At 31.7% G+C, this 23,086-nt stretch overlaps 1 protein-coding gene and 1 long non-coding RNA gene across 2 annotated transcripts in view; one reads left to right on the top strand and one right to left on the bottom strand.

Moving 5' to 3' along the window:
- The first annotated feature begins 8,256 nt into the window (after positions 1–8,256).
- LOC126880237 (uncharacterized) lies at positions 8,257–9,919 on the top strand. Its single transcript, XR_007696513.1, has 2 exons — positions 8,257–8,586; positions 9,461–9,919. It is a non-coding gene; the product is annotated as an uncharacterized LOC126880237 (long non-coding RNA).
- Positions 9,920–15,938: 6,019 nt separating this feature from the next.
- The window catches only part of LOC114344837 (phosphatidylinositol 4,5-bisphosphate 3-kinase catalytic subunit beta isoform), a 998,515-nt gene continuing 991,367 nt past the window's right edge, over positions 15,939–23,086 (bottom strand). Inside the window, exons 14-16 of the mRNA XM_050644876.1 lie at positions 18,171–18,341; positions 17,997–18,116; positions 15,939–16,191 (exon numbers count right to left, since the gene is read on the bottom strand). Of these exons, the coding sequence (XP_050500833.1) occupies positions 16,063–16,191; positions 17,997–18,116; positions 18,171–18,341 (420 nt within the window). The 3' untranslated portion in view covers positions 15,939–16,062. The remainder of the gene's footprint in view (positions 16,192–17,996; positions 18,117–18,170; positions 18,342–23,086) is intronic.

The following is a 23,086-nucleotide window of genomic DNA, read 5'->3' on the forward strand; positions in this document are numbered from 1 at the left end:
AAATGAATTCAAAAATTTTTTGCAGTTGGGCAACAATGTCAACTTAGATCTCCGATGTAGATAATGAATTACAACAGTATCTATATTGTACAGACTGTATTATTAATTAGGTTATTTATTTATTTATTTATTGAAATATACATCCACCAGGTATAAACCCATAAAGGTGTACATAAGAAAACTACATACATTGACTGAACACTTGATGACAAAATATAAAATAAAATAAAAGAATAACCAAAAATGTTTCTGTTGTTAATACACATACACAATAATAAACAAAGACCTTAATAAAGAAAAATAACATGGCATCAATTCGATAAGCTATTGCGTATTTCGCGTTTAAAGATGTTAAAACCAAGAAAAAAAATGCATATACCTGTGTGACATAAGCTATTGGAACAGCACAGTCTCTTAAACGAACAGATGAAAGTGAAGTTCTGTCAATATCTTTTTCTAAAAAGTGTTTTGAACATACTCCTCTATTAACAAATCTGATCTATACTTCATGTCTTCTTCGCAGGATCTTCTGGAAAGCTAAAAATACAAAATATATGCATTACTAAGCATTATTAACAAATTTTAGTTTTAAATAAAAAATATGATTAATGGACTCACAAAATATTATAAAACAGCTTAGAAATTGTTTATTAGTATAGTCGGTTCCCCAAACTCTGACACAACTGGCTAGTGATTTTAGTAGGTAATTTTTTTTGTTTTTGGCCAATTTTGCCAAAATTACAGTAATTATTAACTATTTAGTTATTATTTTTTTTTTGCCAATTTTACCAAATTGGCAAAATTATTTACTAAAATCACTAGCCAGTTGTGTCTGAGACTCAGTAGTACTGAGACTGAGTTTAGCAAATCGACTATAATATTCTGTGTATTCATTAGTTGGTACTGCATATTATAGTGTGTGGTCTACCATCCTATTTATAAAGGCATACATTAGCAAAAACGCAAAAAGAATTACTTTAGTTTTACAAATCCTATTGTTATTATCTCTATTTACTATTTTAGTTAGGAATAAGCGAAGTTTGTGGCTTATTCACAATTATTATTAAAATAATAAATGGATATGACCAATTATTAACTTATAAAATAAAATAATAATTCTTCTGATTTATGCCTTTTATTCACTTTGTTATATCTAGGTTACTTAAAAGATTTTTTATGAATACATAGTATTATTAGGGTATTAATAGTATTAATTTATTTTCTGAAATACAGGGCATGCCTTCGTTTACATATTTGCATACTAACCTTTTAATAGGGCTTTTCATTCACAGTCATTTGTTTGGAGCTTCTGTCATAATTGAAACGTTATTCCTGCAGATTTTTTTATCTACATTTGTTTCTGCTACTCCAACTGCGTTAAAAACAGGACACCATTTTATTCACTATGTTAATAATACTATTAAAGCTATTATAAAAGTATCCGAATTAAAAAAATATTCTTAAAAAGCACAAATAATAGAAACAACGATCCACCCACGGCAAAGCAAGGTGGCCAAGATGAAGATGCCAAGATGGCCGAAGCGAGGTCGTTGGTTGGTCGTTTTTAGTCACGTGATGCCCTCTCAAGCGCCATGCACAAAAATATATGCACGGCGAATTTGAAAATGAACGCAAAAGAAATAAATATAAATGCCTCTCTTGGGTTTTGCATAAGTTATAAGTATTTTTTTATTAACAAAATCGCATTCCAAATTGAATATTCGCGAACAATAATTTTTATTACATTTGTATGTTTATAATATTGTATTAATTGAACTTGGGAAACTCTTTAAATTTGACATCCCAGATAGCACAAGTACGTTTTATGGACATCCAATGGACGTACATCTGTGTACATTGGAACGTCCAATGGACGTCCCGCTAAGGTACAATGGACATCCGATGGACGTCCAACGAATGTCCAGAGTTCACAAAATTGGACGTCCATAGAACGTCCGCTACAAACGTACATTGTACGTTGTATTGGAGCTTTCAGTGTACACCTTATGTACATTCAATGTACGTCTTATGGACATTTGTAGGGCACTTTTCAGAAAGCAATCCAGTATCCATAATTTTGTGAATGCATAGCAAAAAGCTTTTATAGGAAATAGTTCCTTATAATACTAAACTTATAGATACTTAAAAATATTACACAAAAGACCTTTTTTATTTCTCTTTACTATAACTTCATTATAATATATACTTTATTATAGGAACTAGGAACTTCATTAATGCACGACTGCACTTGCACGATAAACAGAAAACACAAATATATCACAGGATGTATTTTCATAAAGACGAGATTCAGATAATGACGCCCTAGGAAGCATGCACATTAAAAGAGGTTTAATCTCTGTTCTGTTTCTGTTCCAAACTATTTTTAGAGTCAGTACCGTTGTTGTATATTACAAGCGCGTTTGCCATTCTGTGAATTATCATAAATAAACCATCCTTCAGTATTCCACAACAATTAACAGCGATAATCCCCTAAAAGTACCTGCCTAATACTACACCTTTCACGACCGATAGCGCGAAGAGCGACAACGTTGTCAAGAAGATTCTCATTTAGTTTGTATTGGGACTTAAGTTGCGTTTTGTGTAAAATATCCATGGACCACAAATGGATGTCCAATGTACGTTGAAATCAAACGTCCAATGGACGTCCCGTAATGTACGTACATAGTATGTCCAGTTTTGGTCCATGGACGTTTGGACTTTAAATGTACGTTATATGGACGTACATCGGACGTTGTGTGCTATATGGGATATTATTGCACTGTAGGCCTAAAGTGTCACTTAGTTTGTCTGGTATGTTATAAGTAATGTTGTATCTGTTACACGTATGTATTATTTCGCAACTTAAAATATAGGAACATTGGTAGTATGTTCACAGAATGTCTTATGGTAACATTCCAGGAATAATTTAAACAGATGTTCACCGAATGTTCCCTAAATGTCCAGGACATTCAAATATTGATAGAACTTTGGTAGTACATTCCTGGAATGTTGTGTGTTGTTAGGGTAATTTCCAGACCTAGCATTTTTGTTTGTGTTTTTAACTCTGCATATGTTTCCTGTGCTCCTGTTGATGTTCTACTCATAATATTAATATCATCAGCATAAGCGGCCAGTTGAACCGTTCGGTTGGTCAGTCAGTAGATTTCCTCGTCCAGTTTGCATTTGCCTAACCGCATACTCCAGTGCCAGGTTAAACAATGTGGGGGCCAGCCCATCTCCCTGTTTTAGTCCCTGCGAAATGTTCAAAAAGTCTGTCCGGTGGTTTTGTATTCGTACACATGCCTGAGTTTCATCCATTGTGGCTTTAATGAGTCTTATTAACTTGTGTGGTATTGCCAATTCAGCCAATATATAGTATAGTTTGTTCCTTTTGACTGAGTCGTATGCCTGTTTGAAGTCTACAAACACGTTGTGAACATCAATATCGTGTTCCCATGCTTTGCTCAAGATCTGTTTTACTGTGAATATTTGATCCAGTGTCGATCTTCCCCGTCGGAAGCCCGTCTGATACTCTCCAATAATATTTTCTGCTAGTGGTTGGAGCCGCTGATTTATAATATACGTGAGGACTTTATATGCTGTACATAGTAGAGAGATTCCACGGTAGTTTTTGCACTGGAGTTTGTCTCCTTTTTTACAGATCGGGCATACTATACTTTTCTTCCAGTCGTCGGGTATTTTCTCTTCTTGCCATACGTCTCTGATGAGCGCGTGGATGTGACTTGCTAGGTGGTCGCCACCTACCTTATATAGTTCTGCTGGTATTTCATCAACTCCCGGAGCTTTATTGTTTTTCTGGGCCTTAATGGCTTCGAAAACGTAGATCATACCCATTTCATCTTCCATGTCTACTTGAGTTCCAAGTAGTGTCTGAAAATAATGCTTCCAGGTTTCTGTGACTTTCTGTTGGTCACTGATTATTTGCCCACTTTCATCTTTACATAGACTTGTTTGAGGTTTATACCCACTTTTTATCTTTTTTAGGTATTCGTAAGCCCCTCTAATTTCGTTGTTTTTGAAATGTTCTTCCATTTTTTCTATTTGTCCATTTTCATAGGCTCTCTTTTTATTTCTACATATCTTGTCTGCTTTCCGTCTTGCGACTTCAAATAATGTTCGTCTTTCCCGTGTTCTTCTTGTTATGTACATTTTGTGTGCTTCATTTCTTTCCTCGATTGCTTGTCTGCACTCGTCATCAAACCATGCTGCTCTTCTCTCCTTTTTCTTGTTTCCCAGGGTGGACGCTGCTGCTGTCAGTACTGCTGTTTTGATATTAGTCCATTTGCCCTCTATGGAGTGCAGTTCTAGCGTCCTTAATTCATTTGCGACTTCTTGTTCGAACTTCTCTTTACATTCCTGAATCTTCAGTTTTTCCAGGTCCAGTTTGTTTGTTCTTTGTTGTCTTTCGTTTCTTTTGCTGTTAACTCTGCATCTAAATTTGGTTTGTACTAAAAGATGGTCTGATCCACAGCATGCTCCTCGTCGTGTTCTCACATCGGAGATACTACTGGCTGCCCTTTTGTCTATCAGCACATGGTCAATTTGATTGGTTGTGGTTCCATCTGGTGAAATCCATGTCATTTTGTGTATGCCTTTATGTGGGAAGCATGTGGAACTTATAACCATGTTTTTACTGGTGGCAAAATTTATCAAAAACTCCCCATTCTCGCTTGTTTCATTGTGCAGAGAGTGTTTTCCTATTGTGCCATAGAACTGCGGTTCCTTGCCTATTTTAGCATTCATATCACCCATTATAATCTTGATGTCATTTTTTGGCGCATTATCATATACTATCTCCAGCTGTTGGTAAAAGCTTTCCTTTGTATGTTGCTCTTGATCTTCTGTTGGACAGTGAATGTTTATCATTGTTAGGTTGAAGAAGTGGGTGCGAATTCTCAACTTACATATCCTTTCACTGACTGCCTGGAAGTCGATGATTTTTGACTTAAAATCATTATCCACCACAAATGCGACTCCACATTCTTTGCTTCCTTGTTCCTTCCCACTATATAGAATTGTGTGCGTTTTAGTGTCCCTGACACCTTTCCCCAGCCATCTTGTCTCCTGAAGAGCAGTAATCATGATCTTATATCTTTTTAGTTCTTGCAGAAGTGCGGTTTGAGCTCCTGGTCTATTTAGCGTCCTCACATTCCAGTTTCCAAATGCATAGTCCATGTTTCGTAGCTTGAGTCGTTTCCGAATGTTCCGTCCTGTATTCCGAGGCAAATGTTCAGGTTTCGTAACAGTGTGTTTTTTCCGGGAGTGGGTTGTCAGCCCACTGCCCAACCTTCCTCCTTTATCCGGGCTTAGGACCGGCAGTGGTGACTCCTGAGCTACTCGATTCACCCATTTGTCACCACAGGAGGAGTTAGTCTATATATTAGTTGAATAATTATCGATACTTATTATTCGTATTAATAAAGCGTTTAGATTACTCGTCAGCACCGGCTATTGACAGGTCCGACTCGCACGAGAGCTCAAACTCGAATGTTCTTGAAAGTTAAAACTGGTATTTTCTTGATTACTTATGAAAAAATCTGTTGAATAGACCATAGAGGACCACATACAGAACTATAAAAAAATGTACAGGGTGCTATTTAAAAAATTAAAGTTAGGGGTTGTAACTAAGGGATGCATATTTAGGGGATGATTTTTTCTACACCATATTAAAGTGTACTACAAATGAAATAGATCAGTTTTTTTCCCATTCGAAAATCTCTATCCGTTTAAAAAATATAGCCTGGGTAAATTAGTCTGGGACACATAATTAACAGAAGTAAATTGATTGTTTCTTGATTACTTCTATCTATAAGCGAGGTTCCTACAGCCTCTGCCGCTTCTCGCATTTCGACCGTCATCTTTTTCTGTCCATCCTTAGTCTTCTTTGATGGCTCTATCTCTCATGATGTGCCGTACATTTTCTTCCCAGGCAACTGAAGGCCTTCCCCTTCTTCTTCTTTGTTGTGGTATGTAATTTAAAGCTTTCTTTGGCCATCTATCGTAATTCATTCGTTTCACGTGACCATACCACAGTAGTTGTCTCGTTTCAATTCTATCTACACTGGAATATACAGTATTTGTCCTCCTTCTAATATCTTCATTCCTAATGTGATCTTTTTTGGATATACTACACGCTCTCCTTAGATAATCCATTTCTACTACTTCTATTCTTTTTCGATCTTTCTTCGTGATCTGCCAAACTTCTGCCGCATACGTCATAATAGGCTCTACCAAGGTACGATAGATTGTCAATTTCGTTTTTTGTCTTATATCTTTAAACCATAGTAGAGAGTTTAGAATGTTTACCGCTTTTTTACACTGCTGCGTTCTATTTTCGATGTCTCTTTTGGTAGTGCCTTCTTTAGATATTATAAATCCGAGATATTTATATTCTTAACATGTTTTTGTGGTTCTAATTTCTAAATCTAGATCTTCTTCATCACCCCCTATTTTAAGATACTCTGTCTTTGAGATATTCATATTGAGGCCCCATTTTTCATATTCTTTCTTTAGTTTTCTAAACATGTAGTCCATGTCTTTCTCATCATTCGCTGCGACTACCTGATCATCTGCGAAAAACAAAGTTGTTAGACATTTACCACCGCTTATGTCTATTCCCATTCCCGATACTTGTTTCCTCCACTGCTCTAGCGACGATTGAATATATATTTTAAATAAAGTCGGAGACAGATAACATCCTTGTTTATGCCCCTTTGTTATTGGAAATGATTCAGATATAAAGTTTCCTTCTTTAACGACACTTCTTGCATTTTTGTATATGTATATTTGCGATAGCATCCACATACTCTCTACTAAGACCTACTTTCGTCAATGTTTGAAACAGTTTTTTCAAAGGTACCGTATCGTATGCCTATGATCTTGATTACTTACGAACCGATTTTATTTTTAAAAAAATCTTTTGAATAGACGATAGAAGACCACATCCAAAACTATAAAAAATGTACAGGGTACTATTTAAAAAATTAAAGTTAGGGGTTGTAACTAAGGGAATAATATTTAGGGGATGATTTTTTCTACGCCATATTAAAGTGTATTACAAATGAAATAGATAAATTTTTGTCCCATTAGAAAATCTCTATTCGTTTAAAAGATATAGATATATATTGGATAAAATAGTCTGGGACACCCTGTATACTTTGGAACAGTCGTCAACTCGAAATGGGATCAAACAACCGAAATACGATCTAGAATTTCATTGCAGAGCAACATTTAACAACATGAGAAATATATTCACTCATTGCGACATATCCCATTAAAAATAGGGCTCTGCTAAAATGCCAGTATTTCCAGTCTTGCTGTATGGCGCAGAGAGCTGGACAATAACGGAAACATTAATGAGGAAGCTGGAGGCATTCGAAATGTGGGTATATCGACGTATCCTCAAAATATCCTGGACGACTCACAACACCAACGTAGAGGTATTGCGCCGAATGGGAAAACAAAGAAATCTCTTTCACAATTAAGAAACGGAAACTTGAATGCCTCGGTCATATTATGAGACATGATAAATATCGTATACTCCAACTGATAATACAGCAAACGGGGACCCGGAAGAAGAAGACACTCACGGCTTCAAAACTTACGATAATGGTTTGGACTAACATCGATCGAGTTATTCAGAAACGCCGCAAACAAAATTAAAAAAGCCAACGTCAGCAACGGACAAGCCACATGAAGAAGAAGAAGAATAACTGAATGAAAAGTAATGCGACATTGAATTTTTTTCTAGAATCACTCGAGTTTCAGGATTTTAGAGAAATACATATGCATTGTTCAATCAAGTAAGTAGCTCTTCTTCTTAGACCTGTTCTTGTCCGAAATTAAGGCTATAGTTATAATTGTGACCTTGACTGACAGTTATCTCGCCATCTTTTAAAGGGTCTTCCTGGTGCTCTAGTACCAGTTGTGTTCAAATTCTTGCTATTTGGGCTAGTATCTCACTATTCATTCGTATAATATGCTATTCTCCGTTTCAAACATTAGAATCAGTATGGTTTTACATTACAAGCGGGTTTGCCATTATGTTGATTATCATAAATAAATCCTCATTTAGCATTTCGTAGCAGTTAACAGCGATAATCCTCTACGAGTACCTGCCTAATACTACCTTTCGCGGCCGAAGTCGTGAAGAGCGGCAACGTTGTCAAAAAATTCTCATTTAGTTGACATGGGGCTATCCTTGAACACTGCATAGCATGTTTGACATGCGGTATTGGGATAAACCGTAATCGTACCCCTTCCTAACTGCCAAAGTGTCATGGCCGCCGTCGGGACCTATTGTGCTGACATTTACAATGTTTACATATAGAAAAGTTTATTTTTTTCTGCTTATAATGCCGTTTTCTAAAGATATTAGTGAACAAAATCGATTTGCTAACAATATTTAATATATTTTAAATGTGCTAAAATTGGATTCAACAGCAAAAGTCGCATAAATAACATATAAATGCCTAATTTGTTTACCTATTACAAATGGGGTTATGTGGTTGTAACTGTTTATTTTGGGAATAAAATGAAAATGATCAATTAAACGACTGGAAAACTGTAAGTATTACAATTAAAACATGTTTATCCTATCACAAGAGTTCACTTCATTTTAAGAAAGCTAATTATTATTATACAATAGACATTTATAAACTGCCATGTACTTTTAAGGTTACTTTTGATCTGTTTTCAAAGCTTATGATTAAATGTTACCTCTTTATTAATTAGATTTGCCAACAAAAGATGCATGATTAAGGCCAAATGCAATTCCTTTGCTAAAGTCATAAAAAAAGTACAAATACAGTTAAAAAAATTATTTTAAAAAGGTCTCTCAAAAGACATGAAAATTATACAACAACTCAAAAAACTAGAGAATGTAAAGAAAGCCAGGTTATTGGAAATGGAATTCCTGTTTAATTGAAAGCCAGTAAACTATCCAAGACTTTTCAGAATCAAATGTGTCAACTTGTAAAACGATTCTTCTGACATTTTCAGTAAAAACCAGATTATCCTCAAGAAAAATTCTGTTTTAAGTGAAACTCAAAGTCATATATATAAATATAATTTTGTGTCATCTTTGAATGAAACAAATTTTTTACCTAAACAAATAAATGTTTGGATCTAATTAAAAACAATGCTGAATCAAGTACAGTAGAAATACAATCCTTTGAACTTCTAAATGTGATTGTTAAAAGTGTCGAGATAGCTACTGCATAGGGATTCGAAAGGGATAGACTTGTTATGAACGCACTTGATCATGTACTTCTTACTGTTATAAAGTTGAAACAAAACTTATTTTATGCTTTCTTATCAGTCACTTTTAATTGTGTATCAACTTTACGTGGTACATCGTGCAAAAATTGCTAAAATGCAAACATTATATTTATTTTCTGTGTTACATTGGATACTATGATTGAATGTCTTCCTCTTTTAGATAGTGAAGTGAAGAACATCTTGAAGTTCCAATGATGTTTCAAGATGAGATAAATCGAAATAATGGTTGTATGTTAGAAGGACAGAGAATACGAAGAAATGTTATTGCTGCATACTTAGTGTAGTGAAATACAAACTTCAAACATTATAATATATTTTTTTATTTCAAACATTTCATATGATTATGAAAGAACATCTTCCTCTTTAAAACAATGAAGAAGTGAAGAACATAATAAAGTTCCAACGAAAATGATTCCAGATGAGGAAAATCGAAATAATGGTTGCATGTTACGTGTATAGAGAATACGAAGAAATGTTATTGCTGCAAACTTAGTGTAGTGAATTAAAAACTTATTGTCAAATACAAATCAATTTATTTCATACTTTTATAATATATAGTGGTACAATTTTATATGTGTTCAAATAAAAATATTAATAAATAAAATACAATAAACACAAATCATGTATATCTTACAATGAATTACAAAATCAAAAATTAATTACAAAAATATCAAAATAAATCTAAAATATTAAAAAGTAACCCATAATTTTTATAGTACCTACATACTTTGGTTGGTACTCTAATAATTTGGAAATCCATTAAAGTTTGTAGATGGAAATTGCAGGTATCTAAAAAATATATAAAGTAACTCAACAATCTCTTTTCAATTAGGGTTGCAGTTGATAAAGATGAATGACCCTTGCTCAGGAAATCAAATGTATCTAAAAAAAATTAAGTAACAGCTTTCTAACAAAACAATCTTAGCACTAAACGGAAACAAAGATACTGGTAAGTATTAAAACATTTTTTGAAAAATCTTTCTGAAAGTGAAAATAAAGACTACTCTCTATGGGAACAACTAAAACTGGGTATGCTTTACAAAAAAATGTATCCAGAACAAACTTCTTCTCTATAAGGCAATACTACTACAAGTCTGGATGTACAGGATTTAATTCTGGGGAACTGCCAGTAACATAATATGCAAAGACTACAAAGATTCCAATCCAAAGTCTTTCATGATGTCCGATTTTTTTAGTACCACTACCAAATATCACGCTAAACTTAAAATTCTTACAATGAAGATAGCTAAAGCTTGAGTACACATAGATAGATCCAACCAAATAAATAAAAACAATTAATGTATGTAAAATGTATGTTAGTCTTCTTCCACTTGCAGAAGATATTTTCAGTTGTTTGTGCCACTGTGAACTTAAGATCTCTAATATTAACCGATGATAAATTTATGAAAACTGATTTTAAATATTAAAAACTTTCAGAGATATTTCAATTTTCGAAACATCTTATAAAAGAGTGAAAAATATTCAGAGACACCTTACAGCCATAAACCAGTAAAACTAAAATATTTAATGTTTTTGTATAAATTAATATTAATATTTATGAACTTTTTAAATATATCTTTAAAAATTTTATGATAAATAAAATGTTTTTGAGTAAAGGCAATATTTTTTTTGTATGGTAATAGAAAAGATTAATATTTGAAATCATATACAGCATCACATTTTATAAATTATAATCTTTTTATTATAAAAATAGTAATACTGTGTGTCTACGGATGGGGTGCCCAAGAGGAAAAACTTTTTTATTTTCAATTTTAGCGAAAAATGTCATTCTTGATAAAAACTTTTGCTTGTTCTAAAACCCCATAAAATGAACTAAAATTCAAGTTTTTCAAATCCTGCTTATTTTTATAGCCAATTTTATGTAAATCCCTATAAATTTTTGCACTAAGTTCGAAATTGTAACAATAATAACTTGGGAGAACAACCCTTTCACTTCTCTGGATTACGAAGCCAGACTTTGTCGTTCTCCTTGAATCATCCAATTATTTATTAATTAAATAATTATTAATACAACAATTTTAATAATGAAATTTATCACAAGATAAATTCTTTATTGATAGCTTAACATTGTCAAAAAAATTGACAATTCGCAAATTATTTATCGAAGTTGATAGTTACTAAGCTACATTGTGGCTTGGCAACACTAGATTATTGTTAAGATTTCAAACTTAGTGCAAAAATTTACATAAAATAGGGATTTACATAAAATTGGCTACAAAATTAAGCAGGATTTAAAAAACTTGAATTTTATTTCGTTTTATGGGGTTTTAGAACAAGCAAAACTTTTTATCAATAATGACATTTTTCGCTAAAATTGAAAATAAAAAAGTTTTTCCTCTTGGGCACCCCAACCGTGGACACACTGTATATAATTATAATACTAAAATCACAATAAAGATGCACTAGAAAGAAACAAACACAAGACATGATGAATGTTATGAGGAGTACTCACAAATCATGATTTACAAAGTTTATACATTGTAAATCATGATTCGGGAGTGCTATTTGTATCATTCAACATGTCTTGGGTTGTTTATTTCTGGTGCATCTTTATTGTGAGTTTAGTATAAGAGAATTACAAGTTTTATGTTAAATCTTCTGAATCAAATTTTTGTTAGGTATCATGTCACTCTTACTAATTTTATCCCATAAACACTTTGAAATAATACATTTTTTAGTTCCATGACTGTTATCAATTGTTGGATATCATATTGGCTACCATATTCGCTATTGTGGCTTTATTGACAGCAGCTCTAACTAATGATGATGGAGTCGATTTTCCATACTATGGTCTTAGATTGTTCAGCTATGATTGTGAGATTCTACCAGAACCACATTTACCTTGGATCTTTCTCTGAATTATCAAATGCAAAAGTTCATATTTTTTAGGGTGTTTCATACCTAAGTATTATTGACCTAAGTATTCCAGCTTGTGTCTCTTTAGTCAAATGGAAATTATTATATGAAACTCTACAAGAACACATTCATATTATAATCAATTAAGTATATTAATTTTAATCACAAATGTTTATTGGTTGAGAGAGTGACTTTTTTACTTACGCTCAATCAAATATTTTTACTATTTTCTGTTAGTTTTTTAATAGTTATTTATGATATAAGTGTTAAAAGTACACATTTAAGGCACGCATGTGAAAGTCTGCAATTCACATGAGTGCCTTAAAAATGTACTTTTTAACACACATATCATACAATATTTTTTCTGCAAACGTAATTACAGAATAATATCTACAAAAACTTTTTTCTACAACCGTGTTAAAAATTCAATTTTTAGCACTCCATAAGAGCATTAAAAATGCTACTTTAAGGCACAAGTGCTTTAAAATTTTTATGGCACTGCAATTCGTATTGACCGTATAGACAATTTTGATGTAATGTCACAAAAATATAAAAATGGAATGTCAGTCAAGTTCAAGTAAAAGTTTTTGTAGATATTGTCCTGTAATTACGTTTGTAGAAAAAATATTGTATGATATGCGTGTTAAAAAGTACATTTTTAAGGCACTCATGTGAATTGCAGAACTCGCTATCGCTCATTCTGCAAACTTTCACATGCGTGCCTTAAACGTGTACTTTTAACACTTATATCATAAATAACTATTACTTGAACTGACATTCCATTTTTATATTTTTTTGACATTACATCAAAATTGCCTATACAGTCAATATGAACTGCAGTGCCATAAAATTTTTAAAGCACTAGTGCCTTAAGGTAGCGTTTTTAACGCTTGTATAGAGTGCTGAAAGTTGCATTTTTAACACGGTTGTAGAAAAAATAAATTTTATGTATATTTTATCTAAAAAAGTATTTAAGCACTTAAATATTTTTTCAAAAATAGAATATTTTTATGAACTTCTTTAATTCTTTTTTATTTTAACTTTAATGCAATCTGTTATCATTATAACAATATGACAGATATAAAAAATGACACAGTGGGAACTACACTCAGGGGTGAGAACTCTTTACATATTTATATTAATTTAGTCTACATTACCATATTTCTGACTTTTTTACAAATTAGTAACTACTATCTACTTCCCAGTGGTGTAGAGATCTGTAACTTTTCTTAACCCTCTAGTGCCCTAGTTTGCCTCAAGGCGGACCATAATAAAAATTTCCATGCTTACTATTTAAGTATTTTATAGCTGCAATACCGAAACCAGCCTCTGGACTAGATCAGATAAGCATCCAGCTTTTAAAAGTTTGGGTGATCAGACAGATTTTTACCCTATAATTTTCAGTTTAGCATGATATTTGGTAGTGGTACTAAAAACATCGGACATCATAAAAGACTTCGGATTAGAATCTTAATAGTTTTTGCATATTTGTATTACTGGCAGTTCCCCAGATTTAAATCCTGTACATCCAGACTTGTCGTAGTATTGCCTTATAGAGAAGAAGTTTGTTCTGGATACATTTTTTTGTAAAGCATGCCCAGTTTTAGTTGTTCCCATAGAGAGTAGTCTTTATTTTCACTTTCAGAAAGATTTTTCAAAAAATGTTTTAATACTTACCAGTATCTTTGTTTCCGTTTAGTGCTAAGATTGTTTTGTTAGAAAGCTGTTACTTAATTTTTTTTTAGATACATTTGATTTCCCGAGCAAGGGTCATCTTTATCAACTGCTACCCTAATTAAAAAGAGATTGTTGAGTTACTTTATATTATTATATTTTTTAGATACCTGCAATTTCCATCTACAAACTTTAATGGATCTCCAAATTATTAGAGTACCAACCAAAGTATGTAGGTACTATAAAAAATATATGTAACTTTTTAATATTTTAGATTTATTTTGATATTTTTGTAATTAATTTTTGATTTTGTAATTCATTGTAAGATATACATGATTTGTGTTTATTGTATTTTATTTATTAATATTTTTATTTGAACACATAAAATTATATCACTATATATTATAAAAGTATGAAATAAATTTATTTGTATTTGACAATAAGTTTTTAATTCACTACACTAAGTTTGCAGCAATAACATTTCTTCGTATTCTCTATACATGTAACATACAACCATTATTTCGATTTTCCTCATCTGGAATCATTTTCGTTGGAACTTTATTATGTTCTTCACTTCTTCATTGTTTTAAAAAGAAAGATGTTCTTTCATAATCATATGAAATGTTTGAAATCAAAAAATATATTATAATGTTTGAAGTTTGTATTTCACTACACTAAATATGCAGCAATAACATTTCTTCATATTCTCTGTCCTTCTAACATACAATTATTTCAATTTACCTCATCTTGAAACATCATTGGAACTTCAAGATGTTCTTCACTTCACTATCTAAAAGAGGAAGACATTCAATCATACTATCCAATGTAACACAGAAAATAAATATAATGTTTGCATTTTTAGCAATTTTTGCACGATGTACCACGTAAAGTTGATATACAATTAAAAGTGACTGATAAAAAAGCATAAAATAAGTTTTGTTTCAACTTTATAACAGTAAGAAGTACATGATCAAGTGCGTTCATAACAAGTCTATCCCTTTCGAATCCCTATGCAGTAGCTATTTCAACACTTTCAACAATCACATTTAGAAGTTCAAAGGATTGTATTTCTGTAACTGTACTTGATTCAGCATTGTTTTTAATTAGATCCATACATTTAATTGTTTAGGTAAAAAAATTGTTTCATTCAAAGATGACACATTCACAAATATGACTTTGAGTCTCACTTAAACAGAATTTTTCTTGAGGATAATCTGGTTTTTACTAAAAATTTCAGAAGAATCGTTTTTACAAGTTGACACATTTGATTCTGAAAAGTCTTGGATAGTTTACTGGCTTTCAATTAAACAGGAATTCCATTTCCAATAACCTGGCTTTCTTTACATTCTCTAGTTTTTTGAGTTGTTGTATATTTTCATGTCTTTTGAGAGACCTTTTTAAAATAATTTTTTTAACTGTATTGGTACTTTTTTTATGACTTTAGCAAAGGAATTGCATTTGGCCTTAATCATGCATCTTTTGTTGGCAAATCTAATTAATAAAGAGGTAACATTTAATTATAAGCTTTGAAAACAGATCAAAAGTAACCTTAAAAGTACATGGCAGTTTATAAATGTCTATTGTATAATAATAATTAGCTTTCTTAAAATGAAGTGAACTCTTGTGATAGGATAAACATGTTTTAATTGTAATACTTACAGTTTTCCAGTCGTTTAATTGATCATTTTCATTTTATTCCCAAAATAAACAGTTACAACCACATAACCCCATTTGTAATAGGTGAACAAATTCGTTATTTATATGTTATTTATGCGACTTTTGCTGTTGAATCCAATTTTAGCACATTTAAAATATATTAAATATTGTTAGCAAATCGATTTTGTTCACTAATATCTTTAGAAAACGGCATTATAAGCAGAAAAAAACAAACTTTTCTATATGTAAACATTGTAAATGTCAGCACAATAGGTCCCGACGGCGGCCATGACACTTTGGCAGTTAGGAGGGGGTAGGATTACGGTTTATCCCAATAGTTCCATTCCCATTTTCTCTCTTTCCCATCGTACAATATTTTATATCTTACAGAGATTATTTGTGTATGGAAAATAAATAAATAAATAAAGTGCGAATATTGACAAAATTTATTTACAAATAATTTCGTAACTTAGTGTATAAATATGCTATTACTACATGTTGGCACTTTATTCTTATCAGCTTGGCAACATAATCAAATGTAAACAAAAATGAATACTACCCTCTGTTATTTTTAGCTATGTTATGAGTAGCCCAATTCACAGAAGTTTTCCAAGAATTTGAAAGAGCTTCATTAAACTTTGACCTAAAATGGAGTAAGGCTTCGTCGTCAGACATCTTCAACACCTGAAAGGGAATTACAGTATTAATGGATATGTTACCGGCCAAACCCGATTTCAAGATAAACTAGTTTACAAACTAGTTTAGCATAGGCTACATTAGTTTATCCTGATATTAATACAGACACTGCAGGATAAACTAGTAGGGCCTAGTATAAACGTTATAATATACCTACAAAGCCATAATAAATAGATATTTAAACTGAATAAAATGCTCTATAATTGGAAAATAATCATTTTTATTAAAACGAAAGGTCACAGCATATTATCATGCAGGTAGCGATTCCAGCACGTAGCGTTGTTTCCGAAAAATATTTAAATGGTTTTAAATATGAACAATTCACACTGTCTGGAACGTATTGTATCAAACACCCTTAAGTAAAATCAGGTTTTTGGGAGACTACGCTACGTGCTGGAAACGCTACGTGCATGATAATATGCTGCGACCTTAATTGACAATTGACAATAAAAGCATAAATTATTATACCTCAATTATAAAAATTATTATTTATTTTTCCATGGAGTGCTTTGGTGACACTTAGAATTGCGAAGTATCATCGCCTGTTTGCACTTACATCTGTTTGTGGAACACTTTTTGTTGCAGCCGAATTTGACAAAACCTTGTCCTGATTCAACTCAATCTCTCGAAGCTGCTACCCTTAACGATATTTTAAAACCTTTACTTTACTTTATACCAGCTACCTCTCGAAAAGTTTGATGGTAAATGTCGAATTCTGATCTGAAAAAAAGTATAAAAATGCAGCTGCAACAAAAGTGTTCCACAAACAAATTAAGTACAAGAAGGCCAGGATACTTCGTAATTCTAAGGGCCGGTTGTTCGAACGCTAATCAACAATGATCACTATCAAATATTTAATTACTGTCACAACTGTCAATGTCAACTTTGGTTGGGTTGCTGAAAACAAAATTGATTATAATTATCAGATTAGTTAATCAATTAACATAACAATTATTAACATAATTGATTAACTAATTTCATAATTGTAATCAATAATTATGTTTTCAGCAACCCAATCAAAGTTGACATTGACAGTTCTGACAGTAATTAAATATTTGATAATGATCATTTTTGATTAGCGTTCGAACAACCGGCCCTAAGTGTTACCAAAGCACTGCATGGAAAAATAAAAACAATTTTTATAATTGAGGTATAATAATTTATGCTTTTATAAAAAAAAACACTGATTATATTACCAATTGTCCATTAGTTTTAACGACGATTCATTATCGTTTTAATAAAAATGATTATTTTCCAATTACAGAGTATTTTATTCAGTTTAATATTTATTTATTTTGGCTTTGTCGGTATATTATAATGTTTATACTAGGCCGTACTATTGTGGCATAGGTTAAACTAGTTTATCCTATCGCGTTCAGGACAAACTAGTTTATGAGCTATACTGTTGATAAATAGTTATTTATGATATAAGTGTTAAAAGTACACGTTTAATGCACGAATGTGAAAGTTTGCAGAATGAACGATAGCGAGTTCTGCAATTCACATGAGTGCCTTAAAAATGTACTTTTTAACACGCATATCATACAATATTTTTTCTACAAACGTAATTACAGGACAATATCTACAAAAACTTTTACTTGAACTTGACTGACATTCCAATTTTATATTTTTTTGACATTACATCAAAATTGCATATACGGTCAATACGAACTGCAGTGCCTTAAATTTTTTTAAAGCACTAGTGCCTTAAAGTAGCATTTTTAACGCTCGTATGGAGTGCTAAAAATTGCATTTTTAATACGGTTGTAGAAAAATATTTTTATTATACTTACCAAAGTATCTCTCAAATAGTTAAGATCTTTTTCGGAATTTAATTCTGGTAATCCTGTCGATATCATCATGGAAAATAGTGATATAAAAAGGTTTCCATGCTTTCGCAATACCATGAATGCCTTAAATATAAAAATATAATAAGTGGCTTTAACTTTAACTATAAATAATTTTACCTTCTCGCAACATTCCTGAAAAATTTTAAATTCTAAGAACTTATCTTCGGCTTGTCCTTTGTTGATTACGAACACAAAATCATGGGTTAAGACAAATGGTACTCTTTCTCTTTTAAAACCAAATTTTTCTTTGAAATGTCCCAAAATGTGACCAAAATCTATATGAAATAACTAAAAATAAAAATACATTTCATATATCTTAAATAACTCATATCTCATATATATATAAACAAAATATGCACATGGAATGCAACCATAGACACGTGTTTCTGACTTATTAGTCGTCATCAGTATGATATAGCTAACCTCTCCTTATATATATATATATATATATATATATATATATATATATATATATATATATATATATAAAGTAATTAGGTAATATTGACTGATACTATGTTTTGTGAAAATGTTTAGGAATAACCTCAAGTTGTAAGTCTTTTTTGTTATTTTTTATACAATGTATTTTAACTTAATTTCATTGTATTTATAATATACTCATTTCAGCTTACCCTGAAGAAGCAAATATATTTTGCGAAAGCTAGGTAATAACACAGAGTTTTACTTATCCTGCCCCTAAAAAATAAATGACTGCAACCCCAAAACAAAACTATAATATATATATATATATATATATATATATATATATATATATATATATATATATATATATATATATATATTATATATATATATACCCAACAAATGAAATAGAGAATGTGGAAAAATCCCCTTACGAATAAATCACACATCCACTATATATATATATATATATATATATATATATATATATATATATATATATATATATATATATATATATATATATATTTACATCCTACTATTCCTATGGACTCAAACCATACCGCAACCTTACAGCCTCTCCTATTTAGAGGTGTATATAATAGTTTAGATATCGAATATATTGAATCTAGTGACAAAACATTCTCAATGCACAAATTTTCATTTTGATAAGATTAAATTCAATATATACTGTTCCGTTCGGTTCTTTTATCATTAGCACCTCATTAGGACGTTCTATTTTTACAGCCTCATTAGTATACTTTTTATCAGGATTCTGGTATTACGGCCTCGTATACACCACCTTACAGACTCATACAATGTTGTCAATTCTCTCACTGCCTATTTAGATAAATCGGGGTTTCCCCTTTCAATTTGGTGTTCTAAGCGAACGAAGTTTATTTTGCATTTCTCGAGTGTTAAGTAATGAATATTTTAAAACAGTATATTATTTCAGTAATCTATATTTTAAACAAACACTTATAAATGACAAAGTATTTTTATGATTTCTAAAAAGTTGAACATGATATTTTATTCAAAGGAATGGTGAATTTAAGTTAGCGCAATACTTTTTTAACAATATTTGTTCGTCTATTGTTTAGTTTCCGTCGGATAGTAATCTAGAATTCCTAATTAATAATATATTATACTGAGGACATTTCCTGAAGTTTGATTATAATTCTTCTTCTTTAAGTGTAATATTATCATCCCATCTCTTTAATGGTGAATCTGTCCTTTTTTAAAATGGAGACTTATCTCGTACTACGTACTATGCTGTCCTCTTCTATTTTGCTGATGAGGCTGTTCCATTCTCTTTTTCGTTTGTTGAACTCATTTTTTAATGTTGTTTATTCTGCATAGGTTTAATAGTGTTTTGCGGTTATGCTTCTTACTATTCTCATATCATTCTTCTCCAAATATCTTCTTATCGTACTTATGTCAAGCCTTGTTTTTGCTTTATACCTATGTCATGGTAGTTCGGATTTATATTTGTATAATTACGTTTTTGCTTCGATTTTCAAGCATGTTTCTCTATATATCGTGTATTTAAGACACCCTGAGATTCTACTTGCCTTTAGCATTTTTTGTTCCCTTACTTTCTCTGCAGTGTTATTATCGCTCGATAAGGTTATTTCCTAATATCAACTAGTAACTAGTCGTCTTTAAGGGGAGCGGAGCAAAATGCAAAATTTTGACAAATAAAAATTTTCAATGTGTTTTAAATGTATTCATTTTTTTTGAATCCTGAGAAAACTAATTAATATTTTTGGAAAATTTAAACGCAGAATGAAATATTACATTATTACCGAGGGCCGAAAGTCACTGAAAACTTCTATAATGTTTATTTTAATAAGTTACAAAGTTACAGGGATGAAAATAAAAGAGAAAATTTAGTGTGATTTTTAATTGCAAATATTTCATTCAAAAGAAACTTTTTATTTATTACAAGGCACTTTCTACCCTTGTTAATAGAGCAGTCTTTCATTCTGCGTTTAAATTTTTCAAAAATCCTTATTAGTTTTCTCCGGATTCGAAAAAAATTAATACATTTAAAACACATTGAAAATTTTGACATGCGTTAAAATTTTGCATTTTGGTCCGTTCCCCTTAATCGAACGAAGCTATTTCTCGCATGTGATGTTCCGTCTCCGACTTTTCGGTAAATCTACCGAATTGCCCCTTGTATTACCGATTTGAACAAAAAATATCATAATACACTATATTTTACTTTAAAATAAATTCAATCCATTCTTTCACAGATTTTGCTCAGGATTACAACCGCTTAGATTGACATGAAATCTGAAATGCGCATAGGAAACATGTCGAAAAAAAAAACTATATTTATACTGCCGATATGCGTTTGTACGCCAGGGAGGAATATCATCCATTCTTGAGGGTGAAAATATTTAATCTTTACATAACTGCGGCAATCGATGGAGAATTCAATTCATAGCAAAAAATGTTATACACACTTCTCTCGGTTAGTTAATATTTTTTGTGATTTGGGTGATTTTTCAAAAATATCTCGCAAACAGTACATTTTAAGCAAAAAGCCATAAAATGCAAGTCAAAAAGAAACCATTCAAAAATATGAATTAATTTTTTTTTTAATTTTTATAGCGGCGATAGAAGCCGAGTTACAACCTGATTAGGTGAGGGTTTATTTAAATTACCCTTTAATCGAAACTTTATTATCAAATAACGTAAATAATACGAGGTGTTTCCAGAAATGCTCACAACATTTTTAAAAGTATTTGATAAGATCTTTAAAACAAGCTTAGCTATACGTTATTCGGATGGAAAACACCAGAGTTATTAACAAAAAAACACGATTATGTCATTAAAAAAATAAAAAAAAAGGAGGAATTAAATTATCGGTTTCTCCACAAAAATGAAAATTATTCCTATTCCACATATAATTAGGTTTATTTATGTATCAACAACGTGTCTTAAAATTGTATCCAGTTTAAAATGTCTATATTTGAAATAAACTGAATTTGTGAGTATTTTGCTGCTCCGAAATAGTTGAAATTGGAGATATTTATACGCTCCGAAAAAATTGACAGGAAAAGGAAATTTCATTGATCGAAAAATTTAATTTATTATACTGAATTAGGAGTAAGTACTATAAGATCTGGAAAGTTGAACTTTTTTGAAGCCTTTAGTATTTATGAACGGAAATTTTTACACTATTTTCAAAGTTAAAATGTCAAAATATCAATTAGATTGTATCGTAGAGAAATAAATAAAGATGTATAATAGGGGCCTTATTCTCCCCCATGTCTAACAGCTTCCTGTTTTCAGAATAGACGAGATCCATTTTTTTTTCGAATTCAAAATTGAAATATCCAAATACACTTCGTCAAAAGACTTCGATCCGGAAACTTGTGTTTGAGGAAAGGAATTCTACTATGAATTCGTCTTCCACATAGAAAATAAGGTTTGTTATATTTCGAAAGTTTCTTCCGATGTGGCCAAAGTTTCTGGTGATATCCCATCTCTAGAAAACAAGGTTTCTATTAACATATCTGAGGTCACCTCTGACTTCGACATTAAAATATTGTCATTGTTATAAAGTTCCTGTAGATATTTTGTCTTTCAAAAAAAGATGAAATAGGTAGAAAAGTTAATAGAGGAAACAGGGACAATAGACAAAGGAATTTAACCCATTTCAGCAGAGACAAAAGACGATAAAGTGAAATGTAAATTGGAGTCACGGTCGACATTTGACGGGAGCGGAGGTCCTGTTCGTATTAAGTTCCAAGTTCCAATTTCGGACCGAAAGTCGTCATGAAACAATTACATGAATTAGTTTAAATCAGCTGCAATAGCGAATGGATGGTCCGAATAAAAAAGGCTGAAAACCTATATCTATTGCACTTCGAGGAGATGCCTTGGATGTGCTTCATACCATAGCCGTAGATTAGAGAGATGATTTCGAACAGCTTAAGAACAGACTAAACAGGCGATAGGATCACGCACACTTGGAGTATGTCGAATAATATAAGGTAAATATTGCCAGGTTAGTACAATATACGTATCCAACAGCTCCCAAAGACATGATGGGAAAGTTGGAAGCTCAAACATTTATTAAAGGTCTTCGGGATCATGGAATGCAGTGAATACTGCGAATAGCTCGTCACAAGAACAGCTTCTTTGAAATGTCGTGAATATAGTATATATTATGTATATTATGTAATAGTGAAATACATTGTTGGTGGATACCGGAGCTACCAGGGCCATTATACGACCGACAGTTATAAATAGTGGTAAGAAACTTTTACCAACGAAGTTGCGACTGCGGACTGCCACAGGTAAAATTCCAACACCCACGGAGAAATGCAGATATAATTAGGAATTGGGAAAAAAAGGTCGTCCATACTGTCACGAGTTGCTGACATCGAAGAGGATGTTATATTAGAAATGGACTTAATGAATTTGTTTGGATGCCTAATGGATTGCTAATGGATCCAGTTATGCCTGAGAGGAGTGAAACGATTTTAGTGGCGCCCCTGCAGGTAATTGTGGAAGAAGGAACACCTGTTATAATGGAGCCTTGGTACCACGATGAGGACGTTGACCGAGGAATCATAATTGGAAAGGACTTGGTG

The sequence above is a fragment of the Diabrotica virgifera genome, chromosome 2 (genome assembly GCF_917563875.1).
Source record: "Diabrotica virgifera virgifera chromosome 2, PGI_DIABVI_V3a".
Lineage (NCBI taxonomy): Eukaryota > Metazoa > Arthropoda > Insecta > Coleoptera > Chrysomelidae > Diabrotica > Diabrotica virgifera.